The sequence below is a fragment of the Scyliorhinus canicula genome, chromosome 3, assembly GCF_902713615.1.
Source record: "Scyliorhinus canicula chromosome 3, sScyCan1.1, whole genome shotgun sequence".
Lineage (NCBI taxonomy): Eukaryota > Metazoa > Chordata > Chondrichthyes > Carcharhiniformes > Scyliorhinidae > Scyliorhinus > Scyliorhinus canicula.
Window position 1 is genome coordinate 134096569 of NC_052148.1, and position 22026 is coordinate 134118594.

General features: G+C 45.9%; 1 protein-coding gene across 5 annotated transcripts in view; it reads left to right on the forward strand.

Moving 5' to 3' along the window:
* pds5a (PDS5 cohesin associated factor A) overlaps window positions 1-22026 on the forward strand; it is a 304278-nt gene that overhangs the window by 52597 nt on the left and 229655 nt on the right. For all 5 annotated transcript variants that reach the window (XM_038791382.1, XM_038791383.1, XM_038791380.1 and 2 more), the window contains 3 exons: window positions 1715-1812; window positions 3314-3440; window positions 10237-10317. In XM_038791382.1, the coding sequence (XP_038647310.1) occupies window positions 1715-1812; window positions 3314-3440; window positions 10237-10317 (306 nt within the window). The remainder of the gene's footprint in view (window positions 1-1714; window positions 1813-3313; window positions 3441-10236; window positions 10318-22026) is intronic.

Here is a 22026-nt window from a genome sequence, read left to right on the forward strand (position 1 = left end):
CACTTATTGTCACTTTAACTAGCAACAGTTCAGCTCAGTGCACTTTGTTCACTTTCTTCTCGTCTCTTTGAAGTTTGCCTCATTGCGGTCTCTTAGAATCCTGGATATTAAGATTCAAGCGGAGGACATTCTGCCTAGCATGTCCATGCCAGCTGACGAAGTAGCCATGCAGCCTAATCCCACTTTCCAGCTCTTGATCTATAGCCTTTCAGGTTATGGGACTTAAAGTGTATATCCGAAAGTTTCTGCCTCTGCCACTCTTAGGCAGTGAGTTTCCGTTAATACGCTTCTGCAATCTGAAGCTTTCTTGTTCATTGTCAACAACACATCCAATTTTTGTGCACTCTTGTCAATTACTTAATCGTTCACCCTATATTGAAGTCCAAACCATTGGTATATACAACAAAAAACAAGGGGCTCAATACGGAGTTTTGCAGAACACCACTGGAAACAGCCATCCAGTCGCTATCGACCATTGTCATTTGCATCCTACCTCAGAGAGAATTTTGGATCCAACTTGCCACTTTACCTTGGATCCTACAAATTTTTAATTTTGGGGTCACTCCATCATGTACCTCAACAAAAGCTGTATAGAGCACGCCTCACACACTATCATCATCAACCCTCTTTGTTACCAATTCAAAAAATTCATTCATTTTGGTGATCTTCCTCAAACAAATCTGTGCTGACTGTCTTTAACTAATCATTATATTTCCAAATGAAGATTTATCCTGTCCCTCAGAATTTTCTGCCAATAATTTTCACCCTACCAAGTTTGGCTGGTGAGCCTCTAATACTTAGGCTACCGCTTTTTAAACAAGGGTACGAGATTGACAGTCCTCCATTGCCACACCAGTAACCAGAGAAGATTGGCAAGTGACAGGGAAGAAACTGTGTATTCTCTTGCTTCCCTTAACAGCCTTGGTACATTTCATCTGGGCCTGGGAATTTATCCACTTTGCAAGGTTTTGACCCGTGAACGCATCCCCCCCATGTTTTGTTAATTTTGTTTAATATTCCACATTCCTCCTCACTGATTGCAGTGTCGATCGTCCTTCTCTTGCACGAAAGAGCCAAATCAGCATTCTTCTCTGCACAGATTGTTCTTATGGTTCCCAAGCGGCCCGTCTCTCTTTTTGGTTATCCGTCGCTCTTCATCTATTTATAAAAAAATCTTTGGGGTGGTAACATTTTTTCTTGCCAATATTGTTCTTAAATTTCAGATATTGAATGCTTTAGTTTTCTTATGTGCAGAGTCCTCAGTTCACTTCTGTTCAGATGAAGTTTGATTAATTGGAATCATATCATTTCCGGTAATAGTTTTTGGACACTTTACTTTTGAACTATTTCCACCTGAGACTTCTTGATTCACATGGTTTTGTTCACTAGTCTGCACTTAATTCATAAACAATCTTTCACCACAATGGTATAGATTTGGTCACTGCCACTCTGAGTTGCAAACCTCAGCTATACTGTATGAGTAGCATTCTGGGAGATTTGTTTTATAAATAGTGGATGATGATGTTACTGCTGTTGCATTACATACCTACTTAAAACTGTTTGGGGAGCACAAAAATTGATAGTCTATGCTGTTCAATTTGTAAATAATATTTTGACAATCCATTTTCAAGCTAAGTGTACTGTCGGTACTAATTTCTTATTGTAATTCCATACTTGGTAATAGTAAACTTGTTAACGTTATTTTGTTTTATAGAACCTGGCATGGGTGAAGTCGTATAACATCTGTTTTGAACTTGAAGATTGTAATGAGATTTTCATACAGCTCTTCAGGACCCTCTTCTCAGTCATTAAGTAAGATTTTTAAAAAATGTATGTCATGTTTCATCACATTTACTTAGGAAAATAAAATAAAAACAGGAGAAAATTATTGGCATTTTTTTTCTGGCTGTACAAAGGTTGGACACAAAGCTTTTATATAATTCAATAAAAATAAGCCCACCCAGAGAAAAACTGGTTATGGCCTTGTTTAGTTCACAATTGCTTCTTGAGGTTCTGTTGTCCTCCAGGCTCTCTCAGGACGGACTGAGAATCAAAGTTGGCACCTTCTGGCTTATCTGACTTTGCTACCCATTCGACAAATTAATTGTTTCATTGGGAATGCACCATATTTTAACAAGTGTATTTGCTGAAATTCGGGTATAATTTTTAAATTGCATTTTGTCCCGCAATTATTTTTCAGGTTCAATGTAACCACAATACGTTCAGGAAATCAGTATTTAAATTCACGGAAGCACTTTCATGGATCTTCCCCTTGAATGTTCTGGCATGTGTGCTCTCTTATCACATTGAATCTTTCTGATGAGCTATAAAAGTTAATTCCATTCATTCAGGTTTTCAAATCATTCTGTCTAAATTAAGTCAAGAATTTAACTTGTAAGTATTTCCCCCTCCAGTTTAATGGCTTTCACTACATCCTGTGCTGAAAGATTATGACAAAATAAAACTGAAAATTATACCATGATGTGATTTTTTTGTTGTTTGTTTTGCCTCCTGGAGTTGACATCAAAGTGCAAGTTAGAAAAGTCAATTATCTCTACTCTTGCTGGCACAATGGATTAGCACTGTTAAGTTTGTTACTGTTTTCTCGGAAATATGATTTATCAAAGTTTTTATGCTTATCGCAAGTTAGTGTTAAATCATACAATCCATTGAATAACTGTGCATATATCCTTTTTGATTTTATTTATGTTAAAAACGTTAGGAAAATTGGTCAAATGTTTATCTCTCTGGTAATATAATATGAACCAGTCTATTCCAATCAATTGACAAGACTTACTTGCAAGGTAAAATGCCACGAAATGAAAACAAACGACGATTTGAGCAACTTTTGAAATTTGTATTAAAAATGCCCATATGTTTACCCTGAGGTTTTTGGCAAAAATAATATTCCTGAATTATCATAATCTTTATTAGTAACACAAGTAGGCTTACATTAATACTACAACACAGTTACTGTGAAAATCCCCTAGACGCCACACTCTGGCACCTGTTCGGGTACACAGAGGGAGAATTCAGAATGTCCAATTCATCTAACAAGCATGTCTATTGGGACTTGTGGGAGGAATCCGGAGCACCCGGAGGAAACCCACACGCAGTCAGTGACCCAAGCCGGGAATCGAACCCTGTTCCGGTACACTAATGGAAAATTCTGAATATCTAATTCACCTAACAAGCATACCTGTTTGTTGTCATGATGTACTGCTGCTCTTACTTGAAGAATTTGAAGAATACCGCTTTAAACTGTAGAAGGTTGTTCTGCAGTCAGTAACCATTTGAACATATTTTATCTTAGCAACAGCCACAATCAGAAGGTTCAGATGCACATGTTGGATTTGATGAGTTCTATCATCATGGAAGGGGATGGAGTAACTCAAGACCTACTAGACTCCATTCTTATCAACCTTATTCCTGCACACAAGGTATTTATTCTTGAACAGAATATTTTGATCATAAACCAAATTATTTGAAGAAATTTGAAATAAACATTTGAATAGGATTTAAAGTACCAGTTGCTCGCCTCGCTGTTTCTCCGCAACCTTACCTATGCCTCATCTTTCTCTCTCCTGATACTCAACAGATTCCTCTGCTCTGCCTCCTAAGAAATATGATGATTCTTACATCTCTAATCTCTCTTGTGCCTTTTAATTAGCGGCACTAATTTGAAGATGTTGAGAAGTTTTCAGAATGCTTAAAGTACATTTTAAGGATAAACATAGAATTTGTTTGAACAAGTTGAATATTTGTGAAACTGTTTTTAGAATCATAGGAATTACAATGCATAAGACCATTGGACCATGCCCTGTTAATTCAATCTTGCGTCTTTCATGCTGTAATGTGAACTGTCTCATATGTGTATGTGAGGCGTTGTGTTGACTGCACTTTCAGCTTCGTATTGTTATGGTTTTCATGCCTTTAAAAAAAAAATACACTTATTTTCTGTGATAACCAATAGCATCATGTTGGAATGCTTTGGGGTTTTTCCGTCCCTCTGTTGTTCTGTTGTATTCCCCTTCAAATCGACCAAGTCAGATTAGATCATCTTCAGTGTTTAATCGGAGCCCCTTAGGTTTGAAGATTTTGTCATGAGAAACTAAAGTGTTGTCCAGTGCCTAAAAACAGAAGATCAGAAAAGAACCTTTAGGTCATGTGAAGTTTGTGTTATATAAAGAGAGAATCTTATAGGAGGAAAGTCGGACTGAGGAAGGAAGTAAATTCTACAGTTTTGAGGTTCCGAGAATTAAAACGGGTACGATAAACGTTGATTTCAACACATTGTTCTTCTCTCTGCATTCTCAGTGTGTCAACAGTGTATTTTGAGCTTAGGAATAAGAGAGGCAGTTCACAGAAACTCTGAGCATTGGAGGATCTTTTTAAAAATTCATTACCTCGTGTGGGTGTCTCTGCGTAGGCCATAATTTATTGCCCATCCATAGTTGCCCTTCAGAAGGTGGTGATGAGTTGCTGCCTTGAACTGCTGCAGTCCTTCAGTAAGAAGTCTTACAACACCAAGTTAAAGTCCAACAGGTTTGTTTCGAATCACTAGCTTGAATCACAGGTGAGTGAAGAGTTGGGTTCCAGAAACATATAAATAGACAAAGTCAAAGATGCAAGACTATACTTTGAATGCGAGTCTTTGCAGGTAATTAAGTCTTTACGGGTCCAGATGGAGCAACTGGAGAGAGGGATAATCACAGGTTAAAGAGCTGTGAATTGTCTCAAGCCAGGACAGTGGTCGGATTTCGCAAGCCCAGGCCAGATGTTTGGGGGGGGGGGTTGAATGTAATGCAACATAAATCCAAGGTCTCGGTTGAGGCCGTACTCGTGTGTGGAACTTGGCTACAAGTTTCTGCTCGGCGGTTCTGCGTTGTCACGCGTCCCGAAGGCCGCCTTGGAGAACGCTTACCCGAAGATCAGAAGCTGAATGCACTTGACTGCTGAAGTGTTCCCTGACTGGAAGGGAACATTCCTGCTTGGCGATTGTCACGTGATGTCCGTTCATCCGTTGTCGCAGCGTCTGCATGGTCTTGCCAATGTACCACGCTTCAGGACATCCTTTTCTGCAGCGTATGAGTTAGACAACGTTGGCCGAGTCGCACCAGTATGGACCACGTAACTGGTGGGTGGTGTTCTCACGTGTAATGATTGATCTGGCACGTCTTGCAGAGATTGCCATGGCAGTGTTGTGTGGTGTCGTGGTCGCTGTTGGTTACAACCTGGTGTTGTCGCTTACAATGTGGTGTTGTAAGACCTCTTAATGTGCTCACCCCATTCCAACGCCATTATCTCCACATCATGGCAGTCCTTCAGGTCAGGTACACCCACTATGCTATTAGGGAGGGAGTTGCAGGATTTACCCCAAAGACAATAAAGGAACGGCAATATATTTCCACGTCCGGGTGGCGAGTGACATGGAGGGGAACCTCCAGGTCCTGGGGTTCCTAGGTACCTGCTGCTCTTGCCCTTCGAGATGGTAGTGGCCGTGGGTTTGCAAGGTGCTGTCTATGGAACCTTGGTGAGTTGCTGTGCAAGTTGTCGATGGTATACAAGGCTGCCACTGTTCGTAGGTGGTGGAGGGTTTGGATGCTTGAGGAAGGAGGAGCAATCAAGCTGGCTGCTTTGTGCTGGATAATGTCAAGCTTCTTGAGTGTTATTGGAGTTGCATGCATCCAACACTCCTGACTTGTGCCTTGTAAATGGTGGAAAGGCTTTGGGGGGGTCAAGAGGTGAGTTATTCGCCTAGCCTTCCTAGCTTTTGACCTGCCCTGGGAGCCACAGTATTAATGTGGCTGGGTTTGGTACGTTTCGGCGTGGCCAGTTCGGCGTAGCCGATTCGACGGAGGAATTTTTCGGCGGAGGGACGTTTCGGCGTCAAATTAGTTATAGTCGCAAAATGTTTGTGCAGCCCATTTCTTGTATCTTTTCCTTCCAGCCGCCTCAGATATCGTGTTTGTGCACCAAACCGGGTCTCTTAAAGAAAGGCACCAACATTAAACTCTTAAAGAAAGCCGGTGTTACTGAAAGGGAAGCTTCTCTCTGAAATTGACACAATCAGAAACATTAAAACTTAAAAGTTGGATTGGAGAGAGAGAGCAGCCGGCAGTGTCAATTTCAGCGGCCGCTGATTGCTTCAGTGAGAGGGCAGCTTCCCTCTCCGGCCGCTGAAATTGACACTGTTTTAATTAGATCCACGATGGGGGTTTTAAATTTATTTAAAAATCTATGCTAGCGCTGCCCATTGAGAGCCTACGGGGGTCTGACCTCTCCCCCCGCCCCCGTAGACTCTCAATGGGAAGCGCAAGCATAGATTTTAAAATAAATTAAAAACCCCCATCGTGGATATCCGCGGCTCGGATGCAACGCGGGTGGCTGTCTTGGACCCCAACACCCGTGTTATAAAGGGGGACTACTGTATAACTAATTTGACGTCCCTCCGCCGAAAAACTCCTCTGCCGAATCGGCCACGCCGAAATGTCCCATTCCAATCGGCTACGCCGAACTGGCCACGCCGAAACGTCCCATCCCCAATGTGGCTACTCCAGTTCAGTTTCTGATCAATGGATCCTCTTCTGTAGGAGATGGACATTGCCTGGCACTTGTGTGGCGCAAATGTAACTTGCAACTTGTCAGCCCAAGCCTGCATATTGTCCAGCTCTTGCTGCATTTGGACATGAACTGCTTCATTATCTGAGGAGTCACGAATGGTGTTAAACGTTGTGCGGTTATCCACAAACATCCCACTACTGACCTTATGATGGAAGGCAGATCATTGATGGAGCAGTTGTAGATGGTTGGGCCTCGGACACTACTCTGAGGACCTCCTGCAGTGATGCCCTGGAGCTGAGATGATTGACCTCCAACCACCGCAGCCATTTTCCTTTGTGCCAGGTATGACTCCAACCAGCGGAGAGATTCCCTCCTAATTCCCATTGACTCCAGTTTAGCTAGGCTCCTTGATGCCATACTCTGTCAAATGCCACCTTGATGTCAAGGGCAGTCACTCTCACCTCTAAAAAAGGCAAAAACATGTTCTGACAGAGGGTAAGGTTGGAGGTGCAAGAGTGATCATGAATCACAAACCCTCTCGCGCGCTGGCTCTCTCTCTCGCTCTATTCTGGCTCTGTTCTCGGGCTCACTCCTTGCTGTTGGCCATGGTCTCTTCTGTTCAGCAATAGTGAGATGGAATAAATCAAATGGGCCAAACAGGGAAAAGCCTATTGGATTGAGTGCTCCAAGAGGCCTTGCTCTCATTGGCCTATTGTACTGCTGTAATTAGTTTTGATTGGTCGTTTGCTACTTTCAAACTGATATTTGCTGGTCATGTGGAGGCAGCCAGTTCGCGGACACCCCTGACTTGGATTAAAGTAAGAAGTGAGAAAAAATAGCTTGGAAGATGAGCCTGATTCCATTGAGGATTTAAAAAATTATTTAATTTTGAGTGCCCAATTATTTTTTTCCCAATTAAGGGGCAATTTAGCGTGGCCAATCCACCTACTCTGCACGTCTTTTGGTTTGTGGGGGTGAAACCCACGCAGACATGGGGAGAATGTGCAACGTCCACATGGACTCCACTGAGGTTATTGATTTAATAAAATATCTTTGTTTATTGCCAAATTTGGAGTTGAAAGATATTTCACCTAATTTGAAAAGATAGCTGTGAAGTTGCAATGGCAAAAATATGCTTGGACCTTAATGTGATGGTGTGTAGCATCATATAGTACCTTACTTTTCTTTGATTGGCCCACTTGATTTAGTCCATCTCCCAAAAGCGATTTAAAGTAAAAATGTACTTTTGAAATGGCAACACTGTTGTAACATGGGAAGAACAGCAGCTAATTTGCACATGCCTGATGTCATAAGTAATACTAGGGATGACCAAATAATCTGTGTATTTGGTGTTGATTGAGGGAAATATATTAGCCAAGGTACCAAGGACAATTCCTATTCTTTTTGAAATCGTACCATGGGAGTTTTTACATCCACCTGAGACAGCAGACTGGGCCTCCATTTAACATCTTGTCTAAAAGGCTGCACCTCCAATAATGCAGCACTAGCTCAGAATCATATTGAAATGTCAGCCTTGATTTTTGTGCTGAAATCCTGGAGTGGGTTTCGGACCGTCAGTCTTCTGACTCGAATAAACCAATTGAAACACAGCTGAGACATGAAGCGAGATTGGGAATAGGAGTAACAGTAGTTTGCTTGGTGGAATTAATTTTGAGATGGCCTCGCAGCCACTTCACCCCTTTCTACTAAGCTAAACTCAAGTTATTATTATAAGCTATGATTATATTGTCTTTAATTCCAGCGCCCTCCCTATCTCCTTCTTTGTCAATTTCCCCTGAAAGTTTGTGCACGGGAATGTTATGAGTCCTGATTCGGCTCCAGGCGCATTTCAGTTGATATTTGCTTTGTTATTAACTTCACACATCTCAATTTTATTTTTAATTTGTTGGGACGTGATGACACCTTTCAGTCATGTTACCTCCTTATTCCATGAAAATAGAAAACTCTGTTTCCTTTTCAAATTCTGTTTTACTCTTGCTATTTTCCATCCCTCTAATTTATGCAATTATAGGACACTTTTTTATTTTTTCCACATATCTAAGAGAATAGAAATGAGGAAAGCTGTAATCTGATCAATTTAGGGGCAATAAAATCTGCATGTTGCATATTTGAAGGGTCTTGATCTTCAAATGAAGGTCTGTTCTGAAGTGTTCATCTATTAGGTCTTCTTGCATTAGTCCACAGAATGCAATTGGATTGAATTCAACTTCCTCCTGATAGAAAAAATTGTTATGAAGTCATGCACTATTAATTTTGAATCAACTTAACAGAAGCAAATGCAGAGTGTTGGTCCTGATGACTCTGTCAAAGAAAGGATCGCTGATATAAATTTCATTTTAAATAGGACCGTGGCAACATTGAGGGCAAGGCCCCCAAGATTTTCTTTCTCCGTTTTTTTGGGTCCTTTGGAAAGTTGTAATTAACATCACCTCCTGCAATTCTGAGAACACATGAAATCCAGATTTTTGTCACCAACATCAATCTGGAGTTCACCGTTATAATATACTCCAAACAGGAGTTTTGACCTAATTTCCATCAGGAATAAAAAAGCAATTAGCAGTTTGAACTCTCACCAACAGGTCAGTATGGTCCCACCACAGCTCAACATGAGCGTAGCTATCTCTGCATATACCAGAGAACTCTACACACAACAGGATCTCTGCATACACCTGTTGTCAAGCTGGTACATGTGATTCAACTGCTTACTGCATACTGTACTGAGCAGTACTACCTTTGGAATGCAATCTTCGACACACTTACAGATGAAGTCTGTGATCTGTAATGGTGGTGGCATACCCATCTAGGTTGACCGCTGATTTCTTGAATATGGACCAGTCCACTGACTCCCAGCAGTCACGTAGGAGCTCTTCCATTGCCTCGGACCAGTATTGCATGACCTTCCTAACCGGATTTTTCCGCTTACGTTTCTGCTTGTATGCCGGGAAAAGGAGCACCGTCTTGTGGTCCGATTTTACGAAGTGTGGTCGGGGGATGGATCGGTTGGCACCTTTTTTGTGCAGCAGTGGTTAAGGATGTTGGGACCCCTAGTGCCCTAGTGGGGCAGGAAATGTGCCGGTGGAAATTTGGCAGTGCACTTTGAGGTCGGCCTGGTTGAAATCTCTGGCCACGATGAACAAGGCCTCTGGATATTCTGTTTCACTGTTATTTATAGCGGTGTGCAATTCATCAAGCGCCTTCTTCATTTCTGCCTGGTGTTGGATGGAAACCGTTGTGATGATGGTAGAAGTGAACTCCCATGGAAGGCAATGTGCACTCCATCTGGTGTATTGAGAAGCTGTCTGGTTGTGTGGCACAGTCCGGTGATGCAGCAGTGAACCATGTCTCTGTGAAACACAGCTCACTTTCCTCTGAGATGCAAGTCTGATGTTAAGCTCGTTCAGCTTGTTTTTGAGCACTTGGACAGAACACTTGCCCAGAAAACACGATAGAGTGGAAAACTATGTTGCATTTTTAAAGGTTTTTGTGAAGAGCAAAATACTGACATGACATTGCAGTCGTTATTTACAAGATCATTAATGGATATATAATAATTGATATTAAATGTACTGATTTGAATAATTACAATTTCAGAGTATTGTGTATTGGCTGTGATGAACAAGTCGTATAATGTTTGCTAATATTCTGTTTCAGAACATGAACAAGCAAGCTTATGATTTAGCTAAAGTACTCCTGAAGAGAACAACTCAAACAATTGAACCATGTATTGCCAGTGTAAGTACCTTGATAGTCATATTCTGACAAAACAAGATTCTTCATCTTCCCACTGAGTCAAGTCTGGTGCTGTTTTTAGTGTGCGGTTTTGATTGTGGCAGTTTTAATCTTCAATTCTACCATTGTCAAATATTTGCCCCTCAAGACAAATTGCTCACTAAGCCAGTGCCATCATGTTTGGAATGATAAACTACTCTGATGGTTTTTTAAAATATTTATTTTGTTGCCTTTCCTGGTTAGTTGCTGTTTTTACTTAACTGATGCATGTCTTTGCTATTGGAGATATCTATTAACTTGTAATTATGTGACATGGATCTAGTATCATCTCTGTCAGGCGCTGCAGTAGGCTCATATAAAAACATTATGTCAGTGGAGTTGTGAATAGAGCTGAACACTGGAATTATACCACTGCAGACCATATGATGAATAAATTAGCTGAAGATCAATGCTACTTGATATTACCCTGAGGAGCTTGGTACCGGTGTACTGTGAAAATTATGCTCGTCATCGTGCAGCGATGCTCACCTTTCATTTGCAAGTTTATTCTCTTGAAATTTTGCAGAGTCCCTGTAAAGTGTTGGGTTTTTAACAATAATCTTGTCATTTTACCTGGTACATAAATTTCCAGGTGAATTAAATTTGCTTTCACAACTTGCCATGGTGGTTTTTGGAGTTACTGGACCAGTTGCCAACCACTGACCTGATCTTGAGATGTATGTATTGGAGTGGGTCCTCAAATCGTCACAATGGTTAGGTCACCAGAGATGCTAAGTGTATATGGGCCAAATTAAACCCTGAGTCCAGGAAAGATTTCAGAGCAGCAGCTATTTGGTGTAACTCCTTTATGGAACGAAAATGTCTCGTGTTATGGCAAAAAAATCAAGATCGCTGAGAGACTACTAAGAGACCTTGATGCCAAAACACCCAGTTCGCACCAATTCTTCAAATTGTGGCGAAACATGAGTGCCCATTATATCACATTGGCAACATAGATAAAACGTCCATTAATTTCAATATGCCCGGCAGTCGAAGTGTGGAGTAGAAAGTTTGAAAAGCACTTTCAGTGAAAACCACAGGCACCAGAAGGCAATTCAAGTGGTACTGGCCCGCAAGTCTGATGGAACAAAATTGAAGCCTGTGGTAAATTTCAAACATAAAACTATGCGGAAAATCAAGTTACATGCAGGGGTTTTTGTGCATGACCACGAGGACTGTTGGATGGATGAGGATGGAGTGAAGTTTTGTGGATCAATAAGATATGGGGTAGGTATCTCCTGGCGGCCTACGTAAAGAATTCAACTTGTGTGGAATATCTCGAAATCCTTTCTACTCTGAGATCAAGAGGTGCCTGTGAAGAATTATCACCCAAATTTGTTATACCAAGCGGTCCATTGTTCAAATTTTTTGGATGTGTGTCTCAATAAGCCAATCAAAGACCTTGTTGGAGTTGAGAGGAATAGGTGCATGGTTGATGAAGGAAAACGTTCACGAAGAGTGGAAATATGCATGCTGCCCAACTTGATGTCTTATATGGTTTTGCCATCGTACTATGAAAACTATTAATGCAGAAACTGTTCTTGGGTTATTCAAAAATGCAGAAGAAACAATTCAGTGGATAGAGAGGAAGATGGTTTGTTGTGGAGGGATGATTCTGAATCTGATCCAGAATGAGATCTGCATGATGATGCCACAGTTCATGTACCTCAATGAATTTGATGAACTCTTTGCATCAGATGCCAAAGACAAATTAATTTGGCAGTTTGTTAAGTTTTGATTTGAGTTGAAGCTATGCTTGTAGAAATAATTCAATCAATGAAGCACGTCACGTTTATTTAATTTGACCGACTGGTGTATTTTTCTCACATTTCAAAAAGGCAACCGCTTAAACCAATAGTGGCAGTTTACATATACTAGGTGAATCAGTCGACCCCACAATTTGGGATGGATTTTTTGAGGCTTCAAAGGTTGACTTAGACTCTGCAATCTATGGTACCTAGAATATAGAAGGATGAGAAGTGATTTTATTGAAACATAGAAATTCTTAAGGAGGCATGAATCGGTGGTCTGGGAGTCTGGAACTGGCAGTCAGAGTCTCAGCATAATGGCATATAATACTGAGATGAGTTATTTTGTTGGAAATGTTTTACCTGAAGGGCTGTGCAAGCTCAGTCATTGAGTATATTAAAGTCAGAAATCATTAGATGTTTGAGCTTCTTGATTCGAGCACATGATAGTTTGGGTAGGTGTGGTTAAGATAAATCAGCCATGATCTTGTTGAATGACAGGATTAACTTGGGGGACTAAATGGTATACTCTTTCTCCTATTTCTTATGTTCATGTGCAAGTCAAATGAAGTCAGGGAAAATCTCAGGATCTCCATAGTGGAACTGCTTTTTTCCCAGAATCCTCCTTCATTCATAATAACCAAACTCTGCAATCTTGGACTTGACCCCTCCCTGTGCAGCTGGATCCTTGACTTCCTCACCAACAGACTGCAATCTGTCAGGATAGGTAACAGCACCTCTTCCACAATAGTCCTCAACACCGGGACCCCGCAAAGATGTGTGCTCAGTCCTTCATTGTACTCCCTACACACAACTGTGAAGCAAGATTTAACTCCAATTCAATCTGTAAGTTTACGGATGATATGACTGTGGTGGGTCATATCTCAAACAACGATGAATCAGACTACATACAGAAGGGAGTTAGATCACTTGGTTGCATGGTGTACCGATATAAATGGCTCCGAAGTGGAGATGGACGATAGCTTTAAGTTACTGGGGATCACCGTCACCAACAGTCACTCATTGTCCACTCATGTTGATGCAACAGTCAAGAAAGCCCAACATCGTCTCTACTTCCTTCCTCCGGAAGCTAAAGAAATTCGGCATATCTGCATCAACTTTCACAAACGTCTACAGATGTGCCAGAGAGAGCATCCTATCTGGCTGCATCACACTTCGGTATGGCAACTGCTCAGCCCAAGGTGGCAAGAAACTGCAGGGTGTGGTGAACTCAGCCCAAAGTATCACACAAGCTTGCCACCCTCCCATTGATTCTGTATGTACCTCCCACTGTCTCAGGAAGGCAGGCAGCATTGTCAGAGACCCCTTGCACCCAGACTTTGCCCTCTTCTATAACCCTTCCATCAGGCAGAAGATACAGAAGTCTGAAGACCCGCACATCCAGAACAGCTTCTTTCCCACAGCTACTAGATTCCTCAACGACTCTCCCTCGGACTGATCTGTTCCCTGTAAGAACACTATTCACGACACCCTCTGCTGTACTTGCTCATGTATTGCTTTGTTTGACCCTTGTTCTGCACTGTAACCAATCACTATTTGTTGATCTACCATTTGTCAATGTCGATTGTTCTTTTATCTACTGTGTACGTTCTCTTGGCCGCAGAAAAATACTTTTCACGTACTTCGGTACATGTGACAATAAATATCAATCAATCAATCTTCTAGCTGAATCTGTCAGCTCATCCTAATTTTTCTTTACTCTTTTCAACTGTGCAAGTGATGTTAACAAAGGGTCCTTTGGCCGTTAATCTTTGTTTCTGAATATATTATTTAAAAAACGTTGTTAATTTACATTGATTTGAGATTGAATTTTTTAATCCAATGCTGGATTATTCAAAGGGTCATTTTATTTTTGTAAAACATTTTATTAAGGTATTTATAATTTTATAATAATACCAATAAACAGTACAAATACAAATGTTAACATAGTGCATAAAAACATCTTCATCCCTCGCCAATCCCACCTACCCTAAACAGAAAATTTACCCCCCAGCGCCTACCCTCTTAAGGCGGGCCTAATTTCCGCAAGTCTGAGAAACTCAGCCGTGTCATTAACCCAGATCTCTGATTTTGGGGGCTTCGAGTGCCTCCATGCTAGCAATATCCGTCTCTGGGCGACCAAGGAGGCAAAGGCCTAGTCATCCGCATTCATCCGCGTTGACTCTGCTCCGAGCGTCCGCCCACAGACCCGCTTCTATCGTTTCTGGCTCGTCTTCCCATTTGTGCTATAGCTCCTCTGTCTGAGTTACTTCCCACTCCATAAGCTCTTTGTATTTATTCAAAACCTTCCCTTCTCCCACCCCCGTTCGAGAAACTACCCTGCCTTGTATCCCCCGTGGCAGTGGCAGTGGAAAGTTCGAAACCTGCCTTGGCACAAAATCCCTTATCTGCAGACATCAAAACCCATTCCCTCCCAGCAACTCAAACTTCTCAATCCTCCAAACAGGGAAAGCTCCCGTTTATAAATAAATCTCCCATCCTCTCAATGCCTACTCTCTTGTCACCTCCGAAACCCCCCCCCCCCCCCCCCCCCCCCCCCCATCCAACCACCCCAGGACAAACTGGTGATTATTACAAATTGGAGCCCACACTGATGCTCCCTCCGCTCTCATGTGCTTCCTCCACTGCCCCAGACTCTCAGGGCCGCCACTACCACCGGGCCTGTGGAGTACCGTGCCGACGAGAACGGCAGAGGTGCCCTTGCCAATGTCCCCAAACTTGTGCCCTTACACGGTGCCGCCTCTACTCTATCCCACACCACCCCTCCCCCACCACTATGCACCTCCCAATCATGGCTATGTTTGCCGCCCAGTAATAGTTGCTAAAGTACACAGCGCCAGCCCACCGTCCCCTCGACTACACTCCAGCAGCACTTTCTTTATTCGCAGGATTTAACCCGCCAACACAAAACCAGAGATCACCCTATTTGCCCGTTTAAAAATAGGCCTTTGGGATAAAGTTGTTTGGTTTTTTTTACGGGGGGGGGGGGGGGGAAGAGAGAGAGAGATGGGGGTGGGGGGGAGACGGGATGGGGGGGGGGAGCCTTTGGGATAAAGATAGGGAGGCACTGTAAAACAAACAAAAGTCTCGGGAGGACCATCATTGTCACGGTCTGTACTCTCCCCGCCAGTGACAGCGGGAGCATGTCCCATCTACGAACGTCCTCCTTCATTTGTTTCACTAGCCAGGTCAAATTTAGTTTATGTAGCAGCTCCCATTCCCGTGTAACCTGGATTCTCAAATAGCGGAAACTCCCTCTTGCCACTCGGAACGGCAGCTGCCCCAGTCTTCCCTCTTGCCTGGATCGCAAACATCTGACTTTTAGCCATATTCAACTTGTACCCCGAAAACCGGCCTAATTTAGAGTACCCAATTATTTTTTCCAATTAAGGGGCAATTTAGCGTGGCCAATCCACCTATCCTGCACATCTTTGGATTGTGGGGGTGAAACCCACGCAGACACGAGGAGAATGTGCAAACTCCTCACGGACAGTGACCCAGAGCTGGGATTCGAACCCAACCCTTCCAGTTTTTTGATGCTCTTAGCGGCATTGCCAGTGGTTCTATGGCCAAAGCAAACCGCAATGGGGAGAGGGGACATCCTTGCCTTGTCCCTTGGTGCAGTTTAAAGCAGCCCGACGTCAGCCAATTTGTTCGTACACTCGCCACCGGAGCTTGGTTGAACAACCAAACCCAGTCAATGAAGCCCTGCCCAAACCCGAACCATCCCAACACTTCCCACAAATAATTCCACTGCACACGGTCAAAGGCCTTTTCCGTGTACATAGAGACCACTACCTCCATCTCCCTCCCCTCGGATTACATCATGATCACATTTAAGAGCCGTCTAACGTTGGCCGTTAGCTGCCTGCCCTTAACAAACCCCGTCTTCTGCTATCACCTCCGGGACACTGTCTTCTATCCTTGAGGCCAAGATTTGGCATCGATGTTCAATAGGGAGATTGGGCCTGTATGACCCGCATAGCTCTGGGTCCTTCTCCCGCTTCAGGATCGATGAGACCGAGGCCCGTGACATTGTTGGGGGAAGAACACCCCGTTCCCTTGCCTCATTAAATGCCCTCACGAGCAGCAGGCCCACCATCCCAGAAAACATCCTGTAAACTTCCACTGGGTAGCCATCTGGTCCCGGGGCCTTGCCTGACTGCATGGCTTCCAGTCCCTCTACTATTTCTTAAAGCCCAATTGGCGCTCCCAACCCCTCCACCAATCCTTCCTCCACCTTTGGAAACTCCAACCCTTGCAAAAACTTGCTCATTCCCTCCACCCCAGCTGGGGATTCTGACTCAGACAGCCGACTGTAAAACTCCTTAAACATCCCGTTCACCCCTGCTGGGTCCAAGACCGTATTCCCTCCTCCGTCCTTCACTCTTCCTATCTCCTTGGCCGCCTCCCTTTTCCTTCGCTGGTGTGGAAGCATCCCGCTGGCCTTATACGCAATACCGCCCCCCTTGCCTTCCTCAATTGCTCCACCGCAAACAGAACAAACTCCATCTGTAGCTTCTGCCGCTCCTTTAATAATCCGGCCTCCGGGGCATCTGAATATCTCCTATCCACCTGGAGTATTTCCCCAACCAACCTATCTATCTATCTCTGCTCGCCCCAGTTTCCCCTTATGGGCTCGTATTGAGATTAGCTTCCCCCTGACCACTGCCTTCAGCGCTTCCCAAACCGTTGTTGCCGAGATTTCCCCCGTGTAATTTATTTCCAAATAGTTCTGGATGGCCTCCCTCACATGCCCTCATCCGCTAACAGTCCTATGTCCAATCTCTATTGCGGGCGCTGACCACCCTCCTTGCTCACCTGTAGATCCACCCAGTGTGGGGCATGGTTGACACAGCAATTGCCCAATACTCGGTATCCACCACCCCCGCCAGAAAAGCCTTGGACAAGAGGAAAAAAATCAATACAGGAGTAGACTTTTTGGACATGGGAAAAGAAAGAAAACTCCTTCACTATTGGCCGTCCGAACCTCCATGGGTCGTCTTAAGCCAGCCTCCAGCTCAGGCAACACTGTCCTCGACCTCCAAATTTGTTCCCAGCAACAGTCCCTACCCTGTGAGCAAAGCAATCCCCCCCCCCCCCCCATTAATACAACAACAATTCGAACCCCCCTCAACAAACTTATCACCTGCTCACCCCCCCCCCCCCCGAACATACATCACAATCCCCAACCGACACACATAAGAAAAAACCGACTCCTCCATCCCCCCAACAAGTTAACTCACATACAAAACTGAGCAACAGCCCAAAAATTGATACAGAAAGCACTCCATGTACAGTCCAAAACAAAAATCACTTCAAAGCCAAGCACAGCATTACTCGCCCCCAACGTTCAGTATCTTCAGTCACCTTGCCAATCTTTTGTCCTTAACAAAGTCCATTGCCTCGTTTGATGATCCAAAGTAATGTTCTTGACCCTCGAAGGGGACCCACAAACGAACTGGGTGTAACATTCCAAACTTCACCCCCTTTTACCCTATTAAATCCCGCTCTTCTTTTGGCCAATTCTGCGTGGACCCAGGTCCCGTTAGATGCTCAACTCGCTGAGCTCCCACTTGCAGCTCCGTGTCTGCTTGGCCCACCGCAAAATCTGTTCCTTGTCCAGGAACCGGTGCATTCGCACCACTATCTCCCTCGGCGGATCATTCAAACACGGCTTCCTCGCAAGTGCTCTATGCGCTCTGTCCACTTCCAAGGGTCGAGCAAACGCCCCATCACCCAGCAGCTTTTCAAGCATACTTGCCACTTGCGTCCAAACCCTCCCTACTCTCCGGGAGGCCGACGATCCTCAGGTTCTGTCTACGGGACCTGTTCTCCAAATCCTCCATCTTCTCCTGCAGCCTTTTCTGGTGGTCCCTCATCAGCCCCATCTCTGCCTCCACGGCGATTAGCTGGTCCTCGTGCCTCGTGTTCGGCCACCTTCTCTTCCACCCTCTGGATCGCCAGTCTATGGCCTTCTAGCCTCTGTTCCACCCGATCGCTCGATGCCTTAATCAGGTCTAAATCTTCCCGCTTTTGCTTGGCAAAACTCTCCTGAATGAATTTCACCAGCTGTACCGTTGACCACTGGACCATCAATCCAGGATCCTGCACCTCCGCCATGTTCTCCTGTGCTGTAGGTTCTGCACGCGCCTTTTGTGCCCGGCTATTTCTTGTAAGACCACTTCTGGTCCATGTCCCCATAAACTGGTGGGGGATTCCTCCTCTCTGTCACACCTGCCTCTGATTTTTCCGATCAAATTCCCCAAAAGTCGGGAGCAAAGGTCCAAAAAGTCCACCACGAGCGGGAGCTACCAAATACGTGACCTACTACTCCTTGGCCGCCACCACTGGAAGTTGCCCAAAGGGTGGTTAACCATTCTTAACCATTGAGCTGTTCCAACAGTGCATGTCAATGACATCTTAGATATGAGCACAAACTTATCAGACTCGTGTTACCCTCCTTGAAAGTTTACCATTGCCATGGCTAGTAGTTTGGCATCGATGTTCAAGAGAGAAATGGGTCAGGGTGGCCCAGTGGTTAGCACTGCTGCATACGGCGCTGAGGACCCAGGTTTGATCCCGGCTCTGGATCATTGTCCGTGTGGAGTTTGCACATTCTGTGTTTGCGTGGGTTTCAACCCCACAACCCAAAGATGTGCAGGTTAGGTGGATTGGCCACCTAAATTGCTCCTTAATTGGAAGAAAATTGAGCACTCTAAATTATTTAAAAAAAAAAGAAACTTTATCATTTTTCTCTGGTGTCTTTCACTACTTGTTAATGACCCTCTCTAATTTAATAAACCCTGCCATGTCGCTGATCCAGGCTTCCACACTTGGGGGCCTCACATCCTTCCATTGCAACAGAATCCTCCGCCGGGCTACCAGGGATGCAAAGGCCAGAATACCGGCCTCTTTCTTCTCCTGCACTCCCGGCTCGTCCGATACCGCAAATATTGCGAGCCCCCAGCTCTGCTTAACCCGGGTGTTCACCACCTTCGACACCGTCCTCGCAACGCCCCTCCAGAACTCATCCAGCGCTGGGCATGCCCAGAACATGTGGCCGTGGTTTGTCGGGCTCCCCGAACACCTTGCACATCTGTTCTCTACCCCAAAAAAACGACTCGGACTTGCCCCAGTCACGTGTGCCCTGTGCAGAAGCTTAAATTGTATCAAGCTAAGCCTGGCGCAAGAGGAGGAAGAATTTACCCTACCCAGGGCGTCTGCCCATGTACCCTCGCCTATCTCCTCCCCAAGCTCCTCCTCCCATTTCCCTTTTAGCTTCTCCACTGAGGCCGCCTCCCCCTGCATCTCATGGTAAATCACCGAGACCTTGCCCTCTCCAGCCCACACCCCTGAGAGCACTGGATCCTGCGTGCTGGCAACAGCGGGAATGCCCTCACCTGCCGTCTTACGAACGCCCTTATCTGTATGTACCTGAACGCATTTCCGGGGGAGCCCGAATTTTTCCTCCCAACGCCCCAAGGCTCGTGAACGTCCCATCTATAAACAGGTCCCCCATCCTTCTAATACCTGCCCTTTGCCAGCTCAGTAACCCCCCATCTGTTCTCCCTGGGACAAACCGATGGTTCTCTCGGATCGGAGACCACACCGAAGCCTCTACCTCCCCCCTGTGGCGTCTCCATTGCCCCCAAATCTTGAGGGACACTGCCACCACTGGACTCGTGGTGTACCTTGTCGGTGGGAGCGGCAGCGGTGCCGTCACCAGCGCACTCAGGCTCGTGCCCACACAGGACGCCATCTCCAGCATCTTCCACGCCGCCCCCTCCCCCTCCATTACCCACTTGCGTATCACCGCCACGTTGGCAGCCCAGTAGTACCCGCATAGATTAGGCAACGCCAGCCCTCCTCTGTCACTGCTCCGCTCCAGAAACACCCTTCTCACCCTCGGGGTCTTCTTCGCCCATACAAACCCCATAATGCTCCTGCTGACCTGCTTAAAAAAGGCCTTAGGGATCAGGATGGGGAGGCACTGGAATATAAAAAGGAACCTCGGGAGCACCGTCATCTTCACCGACGGCACCCTACCCGCCAGGGAGGGTGGCAGCATATCCCACCTTTTAAACTCCTCCTCCATTTGCTCCACCAGCCTCATCAAGTTGAGCTTGTGTCGGGCCCCCCAGCTCCTGGATCAGGTACCTAAAACTCCTTTCCGCCCTTTTCAGTGGAAGCTCATCTATCCCCCTTCCCTGGCCCCCTAGGTGTACCAGGAACAGCTTGCTCTTCCCCATGTTGAACGTATACCCGGAGAAGTCCCCAAACTCCCTGAGGATCTGCATCACCTCCAGCATCTCCCCCACCAGGTTCGCCACATATAATAACAGATCATCGGCATACAGCGATACCCGGTGTTTCTCCCCCCCGCACCAACCCCCTCCAGTTCCTGGACTCCCTCAAAGCCATCGCCAAAGGCTCAATTGTCAACGCAAATAGCGGGGGGGTAAGGGGCACCCCTGCCTCGTCCCCCAGTACAGCCGAAAGTATTCCGACCTCTTCCGATTCGTGGCCACACCGGGGCTTTGTATAGTAACCTAACCCAACTGATGAACCCCTCCCCGAACCTCCTCAATACCTCCCACAGGTACCCCCACTCCACCCTATCAAAGGCCTTCTCCGCATCCACAGGCGCCATTATCTTCGCCCCCCCCCTCCACTGCCGGCATCATGATTACATTTAGGAACCTCCGCAAGTTGGCGTTTAGCTGCCTTCCTTTCACGAAACCCGTCTGGTCCTCGTGGATGACCCCCGGGACACAGTCCTCAATTCTAGTAGCCAACACCTTCGCTAACAGTTTCGCATCCACATTGAGGAGCGAGATTGGCCTATACGACCCACACTGTAAGGGGTCCTTGTCCCGCTTCAAGATCAGCGAGATCAGTGCCCGAGACATCGTCGGGGGTAGGACCCCTCCCTCGTCTCATTGAAAGTCCTCACTAGTAGTGGGCCCAGCAGGTCCATATATTTCCTGTAAAATTCCACCGGGAACCCATCTGGCACCGGTGCCTTCCCCGCCTGCATACTCCCCAGTCCCTTAGCCAGTTCCCGACCGGTGCCCCAAGCCCGGCCACCTGCCCCTCCTCTACCCTCGGGAACCTCAGACGTTCCAGAAACCGGCAATTCCCCCCATCTCCGTCGGGGGCTCTGACCTTTACAGCCCTTCATAAAAGTTTCTAAATACCCCGTTTATTCCCACCGCACTCCGCACCGTGTTCCCCCCTTTATCTCTAACTCCCCCGATCTCCCTTGCCTCCCGCTCCCGAAGCTGATGTGCCAGCATCCGTCTAGCCTTCTCCCCGTATTCATACACCGCCCCTTGCGCCTTTCTCCACTGTACCTCCTCCTTCTTGGGAGTCAACAGGTCGAACTTGGCCTGGAGGCTTCGTTGCTCCTTGAGTAGTCCCTCCTCGGGGACCTCTGTGTACCTCCCATCTGCCCTTGCCATCTCCCCCACCAGCCTCTCCCTCTCTCTCTCCTCTCCTTCCCATCCTTGTGGGCCCTAACAACCCCACCTCCAGGCCCCACAACGGGCGCTGGTCCCTCTCCTCCCCAAGCTCGAGGTCCACTCAGTGCAGGGCATGCTCAGAGATGGCTATGGCCGAATACTCCGTGTCCTCCACCCTCGGAATCAGCGCCCTGCTCATCACGACAAAGTCAATCCGGGAGTAGGCTCTATGGAAGTCGGAAAAGAATGAGAATTCCCTGGCCCCCGGCCTAGCAAACCTCCATGGGTCTACTTCTCTCATCTGGTCCATAAACCCCCTCAACACCTTGGCCGCCGCCGGCCTCCTACCCGCGCTGGACTTAGAGCGGTCCAATGCTGGATCCAATACCTTATTAAAGTCTCCCCCCCCCCCCCTCTCTCCTCCTCCTCCTCCCCCCCCC